We start from the raw sequence: 22,753 nt of genomic DNA, 5'->3' as shown, positions 1-22,753 counted from the left end.
TATAATTTGCGGGAGGGGGGGAGAAACGATGACGAACAAAAATGTTTATTTCTTCCAAAGTTTCCGCAGGGGAGCCTGCCTTCGTCAAGGAATACAGGGTACATGCAAAAACACACTTTTTCAATAGATCATAGTACGGTGAAGTACGGTGGGCTCCCCCAACACGTGCTTGACTATTATGGTCATCGATATGGCATATATTGTGTTACTATCAATAAACATAGGTACTTCTGTGATATGATTATGACTGCTTGAAAACATTGCAAATTAGACAGATCTGTACTACAAAGTATGGGGTATGCACAGAAATATGCAACAGACAGTGCTAGGATATATACTAACGTTGTCACATCTATATATGGTGCTGGGAGATGTACACGGAAGATTCATGGGTTGCGCGATCATCTCCGAGCAAGCGCCTCTTACATCACCTCACTTTGTACCTGGGTATGGTGGCGATTTCTATGCATCACCTCACAACTCTCCGCATATATACAATTAGTTGATCCTTGTCGAGGAAGAGAGAGGAATAAGCAGCGCTGCAAGTGTGTGCTTCTTTAGGTCTACTTAGTGCGAAAAACCACGGACTTTAACTATCTCCCTGGTTCGTGGGATCAAGTATCAGAGAAAAATTATAAGCGGAGTTTCCCACTGCTCGATTTTACTGTTTAATTCGTCGCCACCTTGAAAGCTGCTGCCACCGTTACAAGGTACTATAAGCAAAACTGATCACAGATTTGACCGGACACTGACGCAGCAAACTTTTTTATTCCTCTTTTAGTACGGCAAAGCTTCCAAATTGAAAACAATTTATCACACTCATAGGCTTACAGAAGCTTCGACAGAGCAGCGGTGATGCTATTCCTTTTCCACGGAAGAAAATTATTTTCTTGAAGCAGAAAATTAAGTGCTTTTATTATTCCATGAAAACTTTGCTCGTTCCCATCTGTAGCTGCATCAGCCAGCCATGCACAGCAGAATAAAAGCATGAGCCAGTGATGTAATCTTATAGGGCCCTGTTCAGGGCTGGCCTGCTATTCAATGCTACAGCACAAGGCACCAAAGCGCTGTACAGTGGTCCGCACTGCAAAGAGTCTACTAAAAAATCTTCACAGCAGAATTCTTGGAAATGTTTCATTATATGGAACATTTTCTCGTAATATATTGATCCCCTCGGAGCAATATAACTGAGTGATTACTGTGGTCAAAGAAAACATCGCATTAAATGTTTGTTTCCCCATCGTGCAGCCAACATTGACCACTGTCGGGATTGGGGGGGCTCAGCCCCCCTACCTCATCTTGGTGGGGGGACCCTTGCCACCCCGGCTGATCCGCCAATGCAGCGGCATAATGTACAATCCCAGCTCATGAACTGGTATACGTGGAAATTGTTGTTAACACAAGAAATGGAAAAGCATAGTCAGTTAAAATAACTAACAAAAGTTCACTAATTTTGTTGCAAACTGATGTGTTATCCCCACCAATTTAATTTGAAAAGTATAGCCGAGGATTTTGCAAGGTGGATCCACCTAGCTGGGACAAATCACTCTGATGTCGCCAGTTTCGAGATATTCAGTTTCGAACATCAAAAAAAAAGGCATTGTCATTGGAATGTTTTCTTTGTCCCTTCATGTATCTGATCCCTAAATGGTCCAACACGGCCGTCATGCAGACCCTAAGCAGCCAATGGGCCTCGCCTGTCGAAATTTAAAAAAGAAAATGAAAAGGACGGCTGAAAAACATATTTTTTGCTTGGAGTACAGCTTGCTGAAAAAGATCACGTATAAACGACGCCACGACCGCCGGCTAGAATCAGTTTTTAGGGGTGAAGCTCCTTAAGCCGTGGATATGGCGTCCACGATGTATGTACCCGAGCAACAATTTGTCCTCGGCAAGAGGTCTGTGACCGGGTAGTATTGAAAGTCTGGCAAGTTGGTAACTATTCATTTTTTTAAGGTAAACAGCGCGAAAAACGAAGACAGAGAAGTAGGAAGACACCAGACAAGCGCTGTCATGTGTCTTCCTACATCTCTGTCTTCGTTTTTCGCGCTGTTTACCTTATAAAATGGGTCTGTGACTGACTGTGAAAAGGATGGCCGACCTTGGGCACCAACGTACAGCCGGTCTTGGGGATTGACATTGGCCTCATGCCGTCCGGCGTCGGCACACTACGTAGGTTGACCTCGTTGGCCGACGAGCCCGAGTGCGTGCCACACGTGAATTTATCATGGCCCGACCTTACATAACCGTCAATTCACTGACGGCTGCAGGTCGGTTGCCAACGTTCCTTGCTCTGCTTTCCTTTTTTTTTTTTTGCATTTTGTGCACATATACTGCCTCAGTACACATGTAAGACAAAATTAAATGCCTTTAAAGTCTGAACTTGTTAGCGTGTAAATACGTAACACGCAATAAAACAAAGGCGACGTAAGCTTCCTCACTTTATATGTTTATTCCGCAGTTGTATGCAATATATGTTTTCATGCAAGCCAACTATACAGTGGATGTAGTGGTAGTCCTGCTACATCAGTTCTTTTGGTCAATTTTCGTGCTCTTGGCCGTGAATACGTATTCCGTGTGCGACGTTTCAACACCGAGGTGTGAGGCTTAACTGTATCGTTCTGTTGGAAGAGCTGAAAAGAAGAAAAAGAACAATTAACACTCAAAGAAAGGCAGACTACTTACATGCCTAGTTGCACAGTCACATGCGTTTATAAGTTCTATTCGCACAATTCGGCAAAACAATATTGTGGGTATATACTCAAATAAGAAAAAAAATGTGCACTTACAATAATTATGTCAGTGCATTGAGATTATAAAACGTTTTTGAAGCCCAAGAGCACAGAGTTTACTCGTAATATATAGTGAGTGCATTGGGCATGATACACGTGGTGATGAGGACACTGTGTCAAACTTTTGAGGAAGGTTACAAACGTGGTTGATTGGGCTGTGTTGACTGCCTTGATACTGCTTTTCTTTTTTCAGACTATATGTGGACTCGAATGCCTGACAAAGCTGTTAGTTGTGATTAATTACTGTTAATGAATTTCAGTCAACAACCTTTGCTTGTTTTGTCACCTCTCTTGATTGATACAGTATATATACATGAGACCTCGCAGGTGTTTTTCTTTTGACGTATGGAAAAATTAATATCACGAAAACAAGTAAATCCTAAGTAGTATCACTGCCCACAGTACCGAAACGGCCACACAATCATTGTTCTGAAAAGATACTAGCTGAGAAAGTTCTGAAGTGCTGTTTTGAGGATGTGTTGAGATTGTTATGTGTATGGACAAGTGGACGGGATCAGTGCTACTATAGTACCATAAGATGACATTCTGAGGGCGTCATATTGTCCTCACGGAGGCATAGTGAGGACGTCCTGAGGTTGTGTTTGTGTTGTCTGGGATGTCGCTGGAAAACAAACAGTACAACAAATAAATTAAGGACAACACATCTTGCCTTCAAGGCGGGCCAGGCAGAAATTTTTCAGTCGGCGTTTACAGCCAGTTTGCGACCTAATGTATCGTGAAAAATGTTGCGTAGGACTTTAGCAACGAAGCATGCATTTTACCAGACTTCTTTTCAGTACCACGAGACCAGTGCATCACGCATCCACACTTCTCGTAGTCCTAATTGCAGTGTCATACAACGGACAGTCGACAGGATGTGGTGTAGCGTCTCTTCGTAACGACAGGCATCGCACAGAGCGTTGTCGGCCATTGCTATGATAAATTAATAAGATTTTGTAAATGCCACCCCTAGCCTTAAGTGATGAAGAAGTGTGGCTTCTACTCGGTCGAGCGCAGTGGGTATGCGGAGAGCCATCAAAGAAGACAGGTGGTGTTGACGAACCGTTTGGGTGGTCTGGTTGCTTGGTGAGACAGTCACTGGCGTCCTTTCTTGCACGCATAGACAACAGTCAAATGTCTGTGGACACTATTTTTTCAAGTGCCCGAGAGAAGACAATGAAACAGAAAGCGACAAAAGCGCTGTTGAAATTCCTACGCGACACGGACTTGAACAAGCGGCTGTAACAGCAATGTCACACACCACGAAAGACAAGACTGGACTATGACTGAGAGTGCACGCGTGTGCTGCTTAATGTGCTCTGTTTATCTCTCTTTCCTCTCTCATCTCTATCTTTCATCTCCCCCATCCCCTTCCCATGCACAGGGTAATAAACTGGCTGCTTGTAGATTGGTTAACCTCCCTGCCGTTCTTTCCCTCTCATTTTCTTTTCTTGTAGCAGTGCTCCCTAAAGGAAAGAAAAATAGCAAAATTTGTCACGCTCTTTAAATAAAAGCAAACCAAAACAAAAAAACATGAAAGGCAAATATTTACCCGTAAACGATCAAAGACGGCTTATACAAGAGCCGTTCACCTGAACCATTCTTATTGATCAGCTAAAAGAGACAAGCGAATTGACACATCAGTTGCGCAGATCCAAGTGATTTTTGTCTAGACAGAAAAGTTGGCGAATCCCTCGTACAGGGGAAATCGGTGATATATGCGAAGCACGAATGAGAAATGTTGATTATCACTTTAAAATCAGCACAACTTTACGAGGTGGAGGTAAATGATGCCATACACGACTTCCGTGTCGTGATTATTATGTTTGGGTGTGTCGTTTACCTCCGCAATCTATTCACGTCACGTGATATACCGAATTTAGTATATGTTGAGGTAGCGAAATGGCCGTGAGCACGCTATAAGCGTGATATGTTGTCATGTTCTTACATGACAGTTGTCATGTTCTTACATGACACACGTTTAACGATTATCATGTTTGCACCAGTCACATATTTCCTCATCCACTGACGTCACGTAACACCAAATTTGGTATATGTGGAGCTAGCAAAACGGCGTCGAGCTCATCGTGAAGGGCCCATTATACTCTAATGTAGCGTTGACGCGAGCGCACGCTGTGAACAGCGATGCTACGTTAGCAGAGCACGAGCCTTCTATATAGGCACTCTATATATAGGCACTCTAAAGTGTTGTCCAGTGACGAAGGTGCGATACAGGCAAACGTGCAGGCCAATCACAGCCTTAGAAACGCCTACTAATATACTCGTAATGTAACTTAGGCTCATAAATAAAAATATGGTGGTCATAAACATAAAGAAGCGTAATAAAAATGCCGTGTGGGCAGCTGTAGTGAGCGCATGCTTTATTGTTCAGCACTGTGGCAAACATCGCAAGAATAAGGAAGATTAAACTGGAAAAATATCCGACAAGTCATATATATTGATTCGGCTTCATCTGTTAGTTTCTTTACATGACTAGAACGGCACACCGAGCAATTTCTGCAACTAGCGACATGGTGTTCCACAAGAAATCCTCAGAATGGAAAAACATGGGTGAACATGTTTAAAATTTTAGCAATATACATAGTAACTATATATTTTACAATAAATGAAAGAAACTCTGTGCAAGCAATGTCTCACGCAGCAAACATGTAGACACATCACAAAGCGGAATACTGGTGATTATATTTTTCAATTGAAACGAAGATTATCCTGCGTATGATATGTCATATTATACGCCCCATATGTTACCCAAAATTTGCGAGAATCGCCACATGCAAATTTGGGTAGTTGCACTGCTGTTCACACCTTTTGTATTTGCGTCTGCAAGTGGAAGGTGCCACTGAAAATCAATGAGTAGGCCAAGGGAGAGAACAGAATCACTCTGCCATGCTGTCAAAGAGATTTCCAGCAATATGTCTCATACAGTTGAACTTGCTTCCTTACATCAGAACGAAAAGTCGGGTATACTGAATTTACCGAAACAGTCTATTTTTTTTTTTTTTACTACTCTTCACGGTGGTCCAGTGGTTATGGTGCTCCATTGCTGACCCGTAGGTAGCAGGGTCGAATTCTTGTCGTACTTTTCTTGTGGGCGAAAATTCTTGAGGCCCGTGCACTTTGGTTTGAATCCATTAGAAAGAACCAAAGTGATTAAATTTCGGGAGCGCCCCACTACAGCGCCTCGTAATCATATCGTGGTTTTGAGTTGTTAAACGCCGTCAATTGATCATTAACAATTATGTTTTTACTTCTGTTTTTCAATGAAACTTAATCCAAGAATAACTTCAGTTAACTTTTCTTCTTGAATTTTAGCAGGCGCCTATGGTTGATTTTACACACAAATTCAGCTGAAGCCGTCTACGTTCCCGGTAAAGAAGAGAGAAAATGTCTTCCGGGTGGACCTGTATTTCACGGCGGATGCTCAGAGAGCGATGCCAAACAATCTTTCATTTGTTGTTGTAGCTCTCAGGTACTTCAGGCGTCTCAGCGACGAAAAAAAAAAAAGAGTTTTGCTTCAGCTATGCTCACCGGCACAGTTCCCAGAATAAGAAGATGATGCCCGTTTGGAAAGAATTGCCAACCGCTTGCATCTCATACCTGCTGAGCGTTTCTCGCTTCCATTTCGCAGCCCATACAGCTATAACTTCCCTTGCAATGCCGAAGTTGAGATAGTGTTAGAGTACACGTCAGCTAACTTCTCTGCAGTAGGAAGAGTGGCAGATTTGAGAATATTCTGTGGCAGAAGCGAAGAAAGCATCTTCAAGGTGTGCTGGTGCCTTTTAAAGCGTTCATTTTGCTGGTATATTAAATAGTCGAGAAAAGTCCAGTAATACTGAAAGCCTAAAGTGCCCTTCAAAGCTAGCCACTGGCACGTATACTCCGATGAAGCTGCCTACCTGTGACAAGCAGCATCGTGAATTTCGTCAGTTGTCAAGTGTGCACTGAGAGCATGGTCGCCTTTTGGGAAATAATAATCAAGCGTTATACCGTACGGCGTTTCGGTGCGATTATCGAGTGCCATAGAAGGGCGCTGATCGACCCAGGACACGAACTACCATGTAATACGTGTAGGCAGTGTATTTCAAGGCGGTGACTTCGTATTGCTAGGAAGCAGCGCGTCCAGCAAAGTTCGGGCAGTGACCCTGAACGAGAGAAACGAGAACTTTAGCGACGGTACATGTCAGCTGGTAAAGTTTCGCCTTAATCTGTAGCACGCGTTTATCGCCTGGCGGAAGGATTTGCGGGTATACATTTTCTCTGCTTCCCTTCAGGTGGCGGTAAGGTCACGCTCGCCCAGTATCTTACTATGTGCGCGAGGTGACGTTTGTGATTGCACTCATACAGAAGGCTGGTAATATCTGCCGCATCGTAATCAAATATCACAAACGTGAATGAACGTGAATGAGTTGATAGCCGCATTGAACATCGTCTCGCAAGAGAATGCCCGTAAGAGACAACTAACAGGCTTGGACGGTGCACAGTAGAGCGTAAGTAAACTCGTGTTGCATGCGCTGGCAGTTCTCGTCAGAGTTCACGCGTTCTGAAAAATGGACTATGCTCTGAATAACTGCGGAGTTTATTCCTTCTTCACTATTGAACCGATCACTGAAGATTTTGTGTGGCTTGAGGATGCTCCTGTTCACGCCGGTGCAAGTGCTGGAAACATGAATGCACGCATGCTGCGCGGTGAAATATTCTGCGTCTTTCGGTGGATTACGTGTTCCGCGTGCGGTTTCTTGCGCGTGTGCATGTGGCGACTGATCGAGTTCTTTTCACTACCCTTCTCTTACCCCTTTTCTTCTATCTCTTCAACTTCCATTACCCCATTCCCAGCGCAGAACTGTGGAGGTGCCCTTCATTGAGAGAGGCAGTAACGGAACGGCGCTTATTTTTTCCTTTTCCGCTTTTGAATGTCACTTCATATTCGATACAAATCTGAATCTTTTGACGTAAAGGAAAAAGTCTGCTGCATGCTTACAAACAATGGATGACACTTTGCCACAATGCAATTGTTTCAGGGAGCCGAGTGACGAAAGCTACAAGAAAAAAAAAAGAGAAAATTCCGCGTTTCTTGCACGCATTCAAGTGTTTTACCACAAATACGCAGCGACAAAGCTACCTTTATGTGAGTAGGTATAGCATGGTCGCAAGCATACTTTTGATTGATACCAAGTGAACATTTATCATCAATGATTACTTTGCCCTCGTAGATTGCGCAATAAAACCTCTTCGATGGGAGTACTTCATTGCCATCAAGTCAATGTGCAACTGAAAGTCTGCCCGAAAAAGAACGTGTGTGAAATCATGCAGCCAACGTGCAGCATATAATATAAAAAATTACTAATTGCGTATCGCAAGCATGCTTGGACGCAATCAGTAAATAAAAAAAATGTTGACTAAATGCTACCATAGCGTCAGGGCTGCTTGGCGTACAGAGATAAAACATAAAACACATTCAACATAAAAATCATTCCCATAGGCATAATATTGTGTTTTATGCCCTCTCCGTCACTTAGGCCAAGCAGCTAGACGACAACTGCTAAATTCATTTAATCGGTCATGGGAAGATGGCATCGTACCTCAAGAATGGAAACGGAGCCGTCTTGTGCCGCTTCTAAAAGCAGGGAAATCCCCTCTGGTGCTGACATCATACCGGCCTGTAGCTCTCGCCAGCTGCGTTGGAAAACTCATGGAGCGCATGATTCTCCCGCGCCTGGAATGGTTCCTTCAACGGCCCAACATTTACCCTGACTCAATGGTGGGATTTCAACGAGGCGTTCATCGATTGACAACGTCGTCGATTTGGTGCCATCAGTAGAACAGCAGAAATTTAGGAAACGACTAGCACTTGCGCTCTTTCTTAATGTGAAAGGTGCATATGGCAACGTTTCCCATCAAGCTATACTAGACACACTGCTGTTAATTGAACTGGGAGGGCGAATGTTTCGATGGATCCGAACCTACCTGGCACGAAGATCCTTTTTTGTATATACTGAAGATGGCCCGACCTCAGACCACTCACTACACATGCAGTGGCGTCCCGCAAGGTGGTGTTTTAAGCCCAGTTCTATTCAATATTGTCTTGCTTGGCCTGGCGGAAGCTCTCCCGGAAACAGTCAGTGTTTTAATAAAAGCTGATGACATCTGTGTCTGTGCATCCGCATTGACACGCATACAAGTCCGAGACAGGATACAGAGGGCAGCGTCGCAAGCATCTGACTATCTTCGCACGCAAGGTCTAACAATCTCAACAGAAAAAATGCGCTCTAGTGACGTTCATGCACAAGGCGATGACAAGTTACCCGATAAGCATTAATGGCCAGCCCATCTCTTAAAAGCGTAGCCATCGTTTTCTATGTATCATTGTTGACCGCGACCTCTCCTGGAGCCCTCGCGTGACTAGCTTGAAAGCGAAACTGGTATATATTGCCCACGTCCTGAAAGTCATCGCTGGAAAAAGACAGGCTGCGTCATTGAGTTCCATGCTACAGGTTTTACAAGCACTTTTTATTGGTGTACTGCGCTACAGTTCTCCTCTGCTTACTAAAACTTGAAAGACAAACATTCGAGCACTTCAGAGCGTGCAAGCAAAGGCACTTCGTGTTTGTCTCGGCCTACCACGAACTACCTCAACTGCTGGAACAGTTATATTGGCTCGGGATCACCCGGTTACGACCTACGTCACAAACGACGTGCTGAGAGCACATATTCAGTACATATCACAGATGGTATCGAGCCATTTGACATTTCTGCCAGAACAACGACCTCAGGTTTCGTTCTCTAAGGTCGTCAGCTCCCACCGCGCTTTGCTACCATCCGGTTTTATACCCTTGGCGCGTTCACCATCCATCTTGTGGAGCCTACGACAAGTGCGCCTTTCAGTCCCAGGAATAAGAAATATAAAAGTCATTTCTGCCTTGGCATTTAGGAAAGCAACTCTGCACTGTTTATACACTTTCTACGCTGACAGAATCCACGTATACACGGATAGATCTACCACCCAAACTAGCTCCACCGGCGCCACCGTCATCCCATCGTGACACATCAACATCACGTACAAACTCTGTCACGTGAGCACATTGACTGGTTCGGAAATTGTTTGCCCTGCGAGGTGCCATCGCTTACATCAAGCAACAACCGGCTAACCGATGGGCAGTATTCTACGATTTCAAGGCGGCTCTACAATGTCTTTCGTCGGCACATCGTCATGGGTCGTACGAACAACTAACTGGTATGGGAGATCAGAGAAATGCTTCACTATGCGACCGAACAAGGACACAACGTTATGTTCCAGTGGATACCAAGTCATTGCGGTATCTCCGGCAATGAACTCGCCGATGAAGCAGCCAGAAATGCACACGTACAAACAAACCCCGTGTCCGTACCTTTATCTAGGATTGACTCGGCTAGATACCTAAGTAAGCTGGCGCAGAACATGACACTCCAGAAGTGGCAGTCATCACAGTTCGCACATCATCGACTATCTTTCTCTCGACCCATCTCTGCGACTGCGGCTACTCTCTGGTCTTTCTAGCAACGAAGGTACAGTGTTGTGCTGTCTGCGTCTGGGCGTAGCCTTCACCAATGCCTACTCACTTAAGATAGGGATGACCGACAGTGCAGAGTGCAAAGATTGCGCCGCCGATGAGACCATAGAACACATCTTATGTTACTGCCTGGCATACACAAACGAGAGGCTTCACCTGCGCAGTGTTTTAAATCAATTGGGCAGAAGTGATTTCACTGTCGAGAAAGTATTGGGACCATGGCAATGCCCATCCAATTTCCGTAAGGCAATGGAAGCACTGTTGCATTTTCTCAAAGACACCGGCATGTTTCATCGTTTGTGATGGTGAAATTGTTACGTGTCGGCCCAGTCAGTGACCTTTTCTCTCATCCTCTATAACTTTGCTTCCCCCTTTCCCCTTCCCCAGTGTAGGGTAGCCTACCAGGGCTCAGTCCTGGTGAACCTCCCTGCCTTTTTCCTTGTGTTCTTTCTCTTTATGCCCATAGGCATAATACTGCGAAAAAAAAAAACACATGGTGCGAAAAACGAGAGACTAGACGAAAGTGTACACATACAGAGCGCTGACTCACAACAAAAACTTTATTCTTCGAACCACGCATGTGTACCTATGCTGTGGAACGAAAAAAAAGATTGATTGTTATGTAGGATTGAACGTCCCAAAACCACCATATGATTATGGGAGACGCCGTAGTGGAGGGCTCCGGAAATTTCGACCACCTGGGGTTCTTTAACGTGCACCCAAATCTGAGTACACGGGCCTACAACATTTCCGCCTCCATCGGAAATGCAGCCACCGCAGCCGGGATTCGATCCCGCGACCTGCGGGTCAGCAGCTGAATATCTTAGCCACTAGACCACCGCGGTGGGGCGTGAAAAACAAAAACAAAAATGATAGTCAAAGAAAAACCATAGAACAACTTTTATGTAGCTCACCCAGCTGGATAAACTTTCTTTTTCGAGACGGCAACCGAAGGCCTACTCACGCGTGCGCCCGTCGACACCGGGCCTCCAGTATTTCACGGAAATGAACGCCGGCGAGCACGTGCACCTCGTCACGTCGAAATGAATTGGCGCCTTGACTGTGACATGTAGTCATGTTCTCACATGACGCGCATCTCATGATTACCATCTTTGCACCAGTCACATACCTTCGTCATCCAATGACGTCACGTATTGCCAAATTTGGCATATGTGACGCTACCGAAACGGCCGCGAGCGCATCAAAAGCGTGGCATGTAGTCATGTTGTTGCATGACACGCGTGCCATGATTTTCACGTTAGGGTCTCTAGCATGTGTTCGCTATGCAATCATGTCATACCATGCCAGTTTTACAACATGCCATGTGAACCAAACCACCGCAAGAGCTGCAGGACCATGAAAAGTAAATCATGACATTCATGATATACATATTATGAGTTTCATGTTATGACTAGTTAAATATGTTCTTCACACAGTCGTGTTGTGCCATACCAAGCTTGGTATCGATACCATTATTGAAACGGCCAGGAGAGCTAAATTTCGTAGGCGGCTAGATAGATAGACAGATTGACACGCTCAAAGTCGCCGAAGTTCGCTAAGAAATACTTCGCATTTAAAATGAAGATGTCTATTTATCTCGGTTATTGTACAAGCTATGAAAATGAATTTATAGTTTTTCGTTGACTATCATTTTTGTTTCTTTTTTTTCGTTCAAACAGCATATGTATATAGTCATAGTTTGAAGAATAAAGTTTATGTTGTGAGTCAGCGCTCTGTATGTGTGCTTCTTCATCTGGTCTCTCGTTTTTCGCGCTGTTTGTTTTTTCACTATGTCCTACGAACACGCCGAAACAACCACTTCAGCTGCATAATAATGCGTTTTCGAAGACTAGTCCATTCAATGGTTCGACGAGAGGCCGTTGCTCCAAACGGCCACTGTACGTGTCGTTCACTGTACTTAGAGTACTTGTTACAGTACTGCCGCGCCTCCGTGCTCTAATGGCGAAGGTACTAGGCTACTAACTCGCAGGTCTCGGTATCGAATCGCGGCTGCATTTTTTATGGAGGCGAAAATGCTGCACGCATGTGTGCTCAGATTTCGGTGCACGTTAAAGAACCCCAGGTGGTCGAAATTTCCGCAGCCTTCCACTACGACGTATATCATAATCATATGGTGATTTCGGGACGTTAAACCCAACATATCGATCAATCACTCTTACAGTACTTCTGCTTACTCTCTTCAGAAACATACGCATGGGTAGAGGGAGAATCTCAGGGCTTGATATACATGCACACATTCTGTTTAAAAATACCGCCAAGAGTGACGTCACAGAAGAAAGCTGATGTCTGCCCCCCCTCCCCTCGTCGAGTTGGTATGAGCCCTCCCCCCCTCCCCCAAAAAAATTCTGGCTGCACCTAAGCCATGCAATCGTGCCATACCATACCAGTTTTGCAACATGCCAAGTGAACGAAAGCACAGCAAGAGCTGCAGGACCATGAAATGTAAATCATAACATTCATGACATACATGTCATGATTTTCATGTTATGACTAGTCAAGTACGTTCTTCATACAGTCATGTTATGCCGTACCAAGTTGGGTACCGATACCATTATCGAAACGGCCAGGAGAGCTAAAAGTCGTAAGTGGATAGATAGATAGATAGATAGATAGATAGATAGATAGATAGATAGATAGATAGATAGATAGATAGATAGATAGATAGATAGATAGATAGATAGATAGATACGCTTAAGGTCGCTGAAGTTCGCTAAGAAATGCTTCTCATTTGAAACTGGCAATGCGTCAGGAAATAAAATGCACTCACCAGTATGCGTGAAATCTTCGGCGGCGGGACGCGGATGCCTCCAGGAACATAGGAAAGTAAATGCTGCTCAGTGCATGCGCTTGACTTTGCATGACAGTGCTTCAGCAATTAACTCCTAGGAACGAAATAGCGTTCCCTTTCCTAACGAAAAAAAAAAAAACGAAATTGGCAGATTCCACGTACAGTGGGAATCGATATCGATGATATGTGATGCACGAATGAGATAGGTTAAGACGCCACTTTAATATCAGCACAACGTTTCGAGGAAGAGGTAAATGATGCCGTACATGATTTCCGTGTCATGATTATCATGTTTGGATGTGTCGTTTACCCTCGTTATCTATTCACGTCATGTGATACCAAATTTAGCATATGTAGAGCTAGAGAAACGACCGCTAGCACGCCATGAGCGTGGTATGTTGTCATGTTCTTCCATAACACTCGTGTCAGGATTATCTTGTTTTTAGCAGTAATATATTAAGTCAGCCAATAACGTCACGTAACACAAAATTTGGTATATGCAGAGCTAGCAACTTGGTGAACTTGAGGAAATTCACAGTAGGCAGTTCTATGAGTTTTTTTTTCAAACCTACTTTTGCTTGGCTCCGAGTCGAAAGTGGAAACTGGAAGCTTCATTACGCATTGCGGCTGATTTTCCGGGCTTGCACAGTTTTATGGCGGAGACTCAGTCACCGGAGAAGACTGCTGCGTAGCTACGCTGGCTGCGGCAGTGGCTTTGTCTTCCTTTTGGCTGAGCTCCTTCGAGCGCTCGAACGTCGCTTCGGTTGTCACAGGTCTGCCATTACCGTAGCCAAGATGCTGCGTCAGCGCCCAGTCAGGGTTTGCATCATCCATCAACTTGCGAGGCCTGCCTGAAAATAAGGGATATCTAGAAGTCCCCCTGTGTGATGAATACATGCGATTGCAACACTTAGAGCTATGCACCTTCGTTTTCTAGCGGTACAAGGTGCGAGGGTTGAACAGGCGAAGCAGGAGCAGAAAGAGCGAGCGGCACCTGTAAACAAACTTCAGAGGAAAACCGTTGTCGTTCTGCGGAAAAGAGCGAAAAACGCACGTAAAGAGCAATTGAGGACTGGAGGAAAACGTGTAAGTAATAGAATTGAGAGGCGAAGCCGCAGACAAAGACACAGCACGAGATTTCCCGCGTGCGCGCATCGTAATCAGTGGCATGCCTTGCCGATATCGATTTGAATTGCATGCTGGTGAACATTTTTCTTACCTTTGATGAAGTGGCAACCGCAGATGTGGACATCTTCCAGATTATTTAGGTCTTTTCTATTATTACGTGAAAGCCACAGGCCCCTTCGTTTCTCGGAGAGAATCCTCGTCCTTTGGCACTGCCGAGTTATTATTTTAGGCAAACAGTGCAATCGTACACCTGCTTCATCGCAGCTGGCCCTCTCAGCACTCTTGCTTCTAGTTCGGCAACCAAATATATGCACATATGGGTATGATTGTGAAAGATACAGGAACGCACGACTGTGGTACCTGGCGATGGCGAATGTTGAACCGGAAGCCGCCGGATGTGACGCACGCGCAAGTTATGTATATTACAAAGCGCCGCATGCCGTCAACACGCAAGAGCTCGAACGGCGAAGCGAAATGGTTAGAGCAATGAAATATGCAGTTACGACTACAGTCCACGCTAAATTCTCCTGTACCTCACCGGTCCCGTCCGAACGACGTTGTTGTTCAACAAATTTTCGCAATGTTGACGTTGTGGAAAGCGTACGCGTGTCAATGTCCTTGTTTTGATCGCGCTGATAGAACCTGCAACATCCGAGTGCAGGGAATTGCACAGTGTCATAGCTTTGACACCAGCGCTATTTATTGGGAAGTTTAATGCTTGTGTTCCGATGAAGAAGCGGCTCTAATGTTGGCTTGAATGGTAGCACATCCTCAACAAATGTCTTTGTGGCACATGTACACGGCAGTACAAAATAAATAGGCAGACATTCACACCGGGCGCTAACTTCTATAATGCTTTTTTTTTTGGAAACCACGGTGCGCTTATTCCAATTTGTCTAACAAAGCAGTAACCTGTTTGGCTGTGAACCAACAAGACGTTGAACGAATAAAAGCTTCACATATTGTTGCGCTCGGATATATGTGATTCGGCAAGCTATCTGGGACACTGTCAAACATAGAATCAGAATATCTGTGCATGTCTTAAGATATATTGCTTCATTCACAGTTCTCGTGGCTGTGACTAGTCCACCGAGTGAACAAGTGCACCCTAGTTTCCTAAATTTATAGCATTTTTTGAAGATAGCACGGCCTACATTTATTTGTGTCTATAGTTTTGTGCAGTCGCTTACATCAGGTACAAGGAAATATACTGAAAGTTATCATGTAGCCTCTGCAAATGGTTGCTTTCAAGCAGGCTTTGCATGCTTGGATTGTACCTACAGGTATTGCACAATTCATGACCCAGCAGCGTATGATAGAACAGTAGAATCGAGAGCAACTATGTGCACGAGCTAAAGATGTATTTTCAACATGAGTGGACGGTACGTGTTATTTGCCACACACATGATCTCGCTTAGAATGCCCATTGGTGAATGGGCTCATAAAAATGTCACTCAGCTTAGCATACGAAACAAGTTAACTGAACCTAAGGGTATCTTTACCTGCTACAAATATGCCTTATTGAGGTGCTGCACATTTTCTTTCAGAATATTGCTATCTGGGACATCATGTGAAGAGCGTCTACCACATCAGCATTTATATGGCTTGCCAAGTAACGTTTGGCCGAACCTACAATTTTTTTTTCATATTTCGTTTTGCAGTAGACGTTTTAGTATGTAAGCGCTGCTGCAGTGTGTGTGACTTATTGTTATGGATTGATTCTGGTATGTTAAACCTCACACTTCTATTTTCTTTCTTGCAGTTATGAGATGCTTCACATATGCCTGTGGTGACATTCCGCTGCGCTAGCCTGATGGAAACACCAGTCCTGAAAAACTCGAGTCATTCAGAATTGGAGAAGTTGCCCTTCTCTCTCCAATGATGACGGAGACTGCCCTATGCTAGAAATTGAAAATTGTTTTTCCACGGAAGATGCAGAAAACCTTTGATGTAATATGGCGCTTGGTTAGTGCTGGCTGTGGTGTGGTGAAGTCTACTACTACGTGGGCTCACACGTCGCCTCAATATTAAGAAAAAAAGAAAAACAATAAAGCATTTCTTTTCCTTTCAATATTGTCCACTTTTTGTGTTAGAAGCACCCAAGCAGTACTCTTCCAAGGAGCTTTCGCCATGTGTTAAGCGTGGGACAAGCATACTCGAGATAAATCTTCATTTCCACAACAAGTAACTGGAAGCATGTGCAGTTGGTCCTCAGAGAGTAACTGCGAACACGTGGGAAGAACGGTAAAGAGTAACCGTAGGTCTTATGGAAGCAACTATTGGGAGTATTAGTTGGTCCGCAGGGAGCAACTAGTGGGAGTAACCGTTGGTCCGCAAGGAGCAACTGGAGGGAGTAACTGTTCATCCCCCGAAAGGGGAACTGAAAGGAGAGCAATGGTTCGTCGCTCTGCAGTTACTCTTTTTAGGGGAGTAAAAGGAGCAGCAATGCAATTGCTCCCTGAAAGGAGCAACCCCTATACCCCCGTTGCTGCCTTGCCGGGAGGGGGGGGGGGCAAGGGGGGTACAAGCCCCCTACTAAAAAAGTTGGGGGGGGGGGGCTGAGCCCCCCCCCCCCCTTTTGACAGTGCTTGCTCTTGGCTGCAGACTGGGGAACCAACAAGTAAGGCGAAGTTTTAAATAACAACAGTAATAACTCAGTTATGTTCTAACGGGTGAAAGCAAATGTTACGAGGCAATGTTACAACTAAATGAAATTGTGCTAACATTTCTGCTATGATGATTTTTCTTGTTGATTTTTCTTGTAGGTCTTTGTGCTGTAGGTCGCCTATGCGACGTTTTCGCGTCTTGCACTGTAGTATTGCAGAGGAGGCAAGCGCTGAACAGGGGCCCTATAATATTACATAACTTTTTCATGCTTTTATTCTGCTACGACTTGTCGATGTAGTTGCGGATGAAAACAAGCAAACCTTTTATGGACTGGGAAATAATTTTCATCGAAAAAGGTATATCATCGCCGCTACTGCTCTGTCGAAGCTGTTGCGAGCCGATGAGTGTGACGAATCGTTTTTGATGTTTAAGTTCTTCCGCTCCGAAACAGCAAAAGTTACTGCCGCTTTAGTGTCTGATAAACCTGATCAGCATTGCTTATGGTAACTTGGAAGTTGGAGCTATACAGGCAGTGAAACGCGAAAGTGAAATGCACCTTTACAAAGGTAATTGAATATTATTTACAGTGCATTGATAATCGAGGGTTTGCTGAATGTATGTTTTGGTGTGTGGCAGCTATAGCCCCGTTTAACAATCATATATGTATCCTCGTTGCCACGCTTGGTACATCTCCACCCCGACGACTAACATTCCTGATAAATTCATTACATAACATATTGTGGTATCTATAGATGTTAATCGCCAAAGCATAATAAGAGAAAGAGAGAGGCGTGATAGCAAGTTGAACGTCACATACTGGACGCGGAAATTAGGCTAAGGAGGACGCCATTCTTCGGCCTCGGCTTTTTAAAGTGTCATTGAACCTCGTGGCATTTATTAATTTAATAATTGTGACCTCTGAGCATGCGAATTCATATATATATATATATATATATATATATATATATATATATATATATATATATATATAAAATGAGGGAGAGAAGTGTATACCTAAGGGCTCGTATTTCCGTGTTTTAACACAATATTAATGAGATATAACAGACAGTAATGCCAAGGAATGTACAGGGGAAGTTATTAGAACCAATGGGACGTAAATAAGAAGAAAGAAGAAAGAAAAGTGGATGAAAAAATTACCAGCTGTGATATATATATATATATATATATATATATATATATATATATATATATATATATATATATATATATATATATATATATATATATATGTGTGTGTGTGTGTGTGTGTGTGTGTGTGTGTGTGTGTGTGTGTGTGTGTGTGTGTGTGTGTAAGTATAAAAGTAGATGCGCTTTCACATAACAACTTGTTTATTCAGCCGACGTTTCGACGGGAGCCCCGTCTTTTTCAAGGCATGATAATATTTACACATTTTTATGTCTTCTTATAGCTTCTGGAGACAGGAGATAAGGAAGAAAAATGTGAACAACAAAAAAAAGAAGAAAAGGAGGAGGAAACGTTAGAAAGAAGCAAGAGCGACACGGCGGTATTAGGAAGGAAAAGGAGCTCAACACATTAAGGTGACCGGTATAGTCACTGGAAAAAAATTCAGAGTATCGCATCTGTTTTCCGCGCGCCGACGCCGCCGTTGGTGATTGGGTTATTTGTGTCACGTGACCTTCCCTCGCCATATCCCTTCCAAGCACGTTGGGCGCCCCTGCACAGAGACGTTTCTTTCGCTGTTGAACGAGCATTACGGACGGATTTCAACGTGCCAGCTACGTATTTTGGAGGAATTATCAGCAAGCGTACGTGCCAGAACCATGCTTGGCTGCTGCGCCTTCGGGTGTAGCAACCGAACGGAGTCTGAGAGGGCTTTTTTTTTTTTTGCATTCCGATCGAAAAAACCAATCAGCAATGACGTTCGGCATGGCTGCACAGATTCGGCCACAAGAACTTCGCGTCTTCGAAAAACACCCGCTTGTGCGAGGTAAGTTGGTGAAGTCTCCAAGTGCAATAAAAGTAGCGTTACAAGTTGGACGAGTTGGTGATAATTAATTTTGCTCTCCAGATTAGAATAACAGATAGGTGATATAAATGGTACAACAGCTCGTGCGTGTTCGCTTGTGCAATTGCGTCTTAGCCCTGTTCCATGACAGATGCGGCAATTTGCTGGGCATGCTCTAGTGCGGTTTAAATATTTACCCGTTCTGTTTGCGCGCTTGTTCGACCAATTGCGTGCTACGCTCATACGAACAGAGATTTATTGTGCGGAGCATTTAACCAGTCGGCATTGACGGCATGACAAGCCTCTTATTAACGGGACAGAAACGCAACTCAGAGTGAGCATGAAATATGAGTGATTTGCGATTTACACGATCGTATTGCAGGTATTTATTCCATAACTTTGTGAGGATGGTTAGCTGGCCGAGAATGGCGAAAAAGTGCCACTAATATTAGTGTGTCTGCAGAATGCGTTTCGGAAAAGTTGGTTTAGTTGTACATATAAAGTTTGAACGGAAAGGTGCTTGTGGTTTCCTCCTTTTTCGTCAACATGTTTTCGCCCTTATATTACAACTTATAAGACTAAATAATTGTGGACGGCCGTTAGCATAAATTTATTTTGAATGAAGGTGCCTAGTACATTTTTATAGTGTTGCTTCAACTGTGCTCTTGTTTCTCTCACTGGTGTACTACACAACTCGGGGCCCACCTTTTCCATGCCTGCCTTTTCATCTGAGATAGCACCCTTTTATCCTGTTTTGCATTTGAAACTAGGAAACAGTGGGCAAGCATTCATGAAAACGCCTCTGATAATTTAGGAACGTGGTTATGGCCCCAACAACAAAAAGTGATATGTTCAAGATGTTGGCAGCAATTATGTGCCCTATTCAATGATTTCTAATGACTACTAAAGCATTTTGAAACAATAGGCCAAAGTAACGTCAATAATATTTTTTTCCCTGATGGACAATCAACTGCACCACTTCCTTCCGGATGATTTTGAGAAACCAAGAGTGGATGGCAAAGGAAGTTGAAGTGGATCGCAGTGCCAAGCATTTTCCAGCATAGACCACAGTAAAACCCCACAAAGCCTCCATTTTCTCGTCGGGTCTCACACCAGGATGCCAGAAGCCAATGCCAGATAACCCAGGCAAATCACTTGAAGCACCACAATTTACGGACAAGCAAGGTGCACCTGAGAACCCAGAGGAAACCACGCATTGCGAGGGAGCACCTGCGAGCTCGGAAAGCAATGACGAGTCTTTTGTGGATGGAGGCACACCAGTGGAATGCTCTGTAGCAGGTACCCTATGTAATTACGCAGTTGGAGTCTAATTCGATGCATGAAAACATTAACGAAGTGAAATCCTTCTGAATAGTATCTGAGTCTTGTTCAGGGGGTATCTGTGGTTTTGATTTTATAGAACTAGAGTTACCAGTGAAGGCTGCACGTGCGTATAAAGATGCAAGTCCTCTGCTGCAAAACCAGGCTACTCTAAAGATTTGCCAGATGAAAAATATGCACGTCCTCTGCATTTGTTGGCAATATTCAATCTTGACATTTTTGTTTTCATTTTCATGGTAATACACCAAGGAAACTGGAGAAATTGAAGAAACGTGAGCTTGGGCATGTTGGTAATCCATCTTAACAACAATAGCGCACCGCAGGGACAGGAACACAAAGATGCACATTATGTCCATGTTGTATATTTGTGTTCCTGTCCCTGCTGTGCGCTATAGTTGTTAAGACGGAGAAATCGAATGAAGTCTGAGTCTCACATTTTCAAAAACTCTAGTTTGCCCTGCTCACTGCATGCTTAAAATGTGCATTCAGTAATTGGTTTTCAGGTTGTTTTGTGCAATCAGCCAAACGGCTATGGGGCATTCCTTGTGCAAGAGTTCCCACAGCTTCCAGGTTCTGAAGCCTTTGTCACGCTCTAAGGTGTTATTTGTGCTAGCTTTCTTTTCTAAAGCAGCAATGTTAGCCCGATCCGTGTTACTTCTTCATCCACGTTCTTGGTTTGCGCCAACAATTTTCCAGCTAGCACAACAATGTAGAGAGTCATTCAACCAGTGGATTGAACAACACCTATAGCATTTGTGTGTGCTAACTGCTCTATTTTTTGTGTATTGGTTCTCTCTATTGTCAATGTAAAGTTACAAATAGAAATTGGTTGTAACTGTTTTATCCAACGTTTGCACGGTTTTCGTTACGTCCACAAACGAATCAATTGGTTCAGTTAAATATGCTTGTTGAAACACTTTCTTTTAGATTTGTAAAGCTATCGCATTAGTCATGGTGCACGTAGCCTCGAATATCCTTTAAGTGTTCTTCTTAATGCTGCCTGTTTCCTAATTTTAGATTCCTGAAAGTTTTTAGTGTTAGAACGAATGACTATATAATGTCATGAATGGAATCGTATTTTGCAGCAGAAGATGACCGAATGAACGAGTCGTCATCAGTGCAAGAAGGCGAAATGACGGGAGGGACCACCAATTTCATGAGCTTTTGGTCTTAAAGCGGCAGCTCAATTTGGAGTAGGAGAAACGAGCAAAGGCCGAAAAAGAGTGCAGAAGTCTGAAAGAGTCATTTAGGAAGATCTTTGCCGATGATCAACTGCGTTATCTAGGTAAATGAACTATGAGGGGATCTGCACGGAGTGACAGTGCAGTGCAAGAATCATTAAAAGTGCGACTTGCTTGTGGATCGAGAAGATACTAATACCTCTGTGACAATGGATGACCACTGCCCGCGAAAAGAACGCTCCAGAAGAACATTGCCCATCAAGTTTTCGCCAGGTACGTGCCTTATTTTTCGTACGAGGAACAGTATAAAAGAAATAGTCAAGCATCATTACAGCAATTTACGGTACGCCTTCTTTAAGTAACCGTCAGATGCGAATAATACACTACTGGGAATTAGGGCGAAACATGATACGTAGCTCAGTACGACAAATGTAAGAAGTGGCTATATCAAGCCACATTTTTACAAGACTTCTTCATTCCCCTAAAGGGGCCCTGAGATGCTTTTCATATGCATCTTGCAGCGCTGGAGTGTTGGTCGTGCTGAATCTTGAGATGAGCGCATAAATAATGATCAAAATTGGTGAAGGAGAATGGAAGTTTTTAGTGCTGTGCAATCGTGAACTTTTTGTTGTTGCAAATACCAAGATGAAAAACTAGTTTTGTACTAGTTTTGTACTAGTGATTACAAGGCAGCGCTGTCTGAGTGTTCATGTTCATTCGATTGGATTCAGCATGTCAAAGAACCCTAGGTTGTCAAAGTTTCCAGAGCACTCTACTATGGCATGCCTCATCATATCATGGTTTTGGCATGTAAAACCCTGGCAGTTATTATTATTATTATTAATATTATTATTATTACTATTATTATTATTGGACTTGCTTTTAGCACAGTTCAGTTTCATTTGGTCCCAAAGCTCTTCATGCATGCCTCTCAATAAATCTGTATGGCAAGTTGACAACAGTCTGCATAATTCTAGGAATCTTTGAGGATGTCTTTTCTGCACTTGTGGCAAAAGTTGCAACATTGAAGGCAGAGGATCGGTACGCTGTCAAAATGCTTGATGAAATACAGCTCACTCCAGGCCTCGATTATGACTGTACTACAAGTTCTGTCATAGGTAAGTGTTCATACGAGTTCTGTTTCTTGCAGTCTGACCTTGGTGTCAAGGCGCAATGCTTACAATGTGTGAAACTTAAGCTAAAGATAATGAACAACATTTTTTCGGCTCGGCATACAATGTGCTCTGAAGCTGGCTTCTTTTGTAAGCTGTGAAGTCAATAGCTCACTTTCTATTCATAATGCCACATGGTAATATGAATATGAAAATTTCCGCTAAAA

At 43.6% G+C, this 22,753-nt stretch overlaps 1 protein-coding gene across 1 annotated transcript; it reads left to right on the top strand.

The window, feature by feature from the left end:
* Positions 1-18,650: 18,650 nt before the first annotated feature.
* LOC142764751 (uncharacterized) lies at positions 18,651-21,677 on the top strand. The gene is made up of 3 exons (XM_075865272.1): positions 18,651-18,874; positions 20,009-20,191; positions 21,319-21,677. The coding sequence occupies exons 1-3, from the start codon at positions 18,802-18,804 to the stop codon at positions 21,405-21,407; spliced, it is 345 nt and encodes a 114-aa protein (XP_075721387.1). The 5' UTR covers positions 18,651-18,801; the 3' UTR covers positions 21,408-21,677.
* Positions 21,678-22,753: the final 1,076 nt, after the last annotated feature.

Source organism: Rhipicephalus microplus, chromosome 6 (assembly GCF_043290135.1).
Source record: "Rhipicephalus microplus isolate Deutch F79 chromosome 6, USDA_Rmic, whole genome shotgun sequence".
Classification (NCBI taxonomy): domain Eukaryota; kingdom Metazoa; phylum Arthropoda; class Arachnida; order Ixodida; family Ixodidae; genus Rhipicephalus; species Rhipicephalus microplus.
This window is presented reverse-complemented; position numbering and strand designations above follow the sequence as displayed.

Excerpts from the sequence above, each read along its gene's own strand:
- LOC142764751 (XM_075865272.1), top strand. The coding sequence starts at position 18,802 with ATGACGTTCGGCATGGCTGCACAGATTCGGCCACAAGAACTTCGCGTC. Across the intron at positions 18,875-20,008 it reads AAAACACCCGCTTGTGCGAG|GATGCCAGAAGCCAATGCCA; the intron begins GTAAGTTGGTGA and ends GTCTCACACCAG. Across the intron at positions 20,192-21,318 it reads AGTGGAATGCTCTGTAGCAG|CAGAAGATGACCGAATGAAC; the intron begins GTACCCTATGTA and ends CGTATTTTGCAG.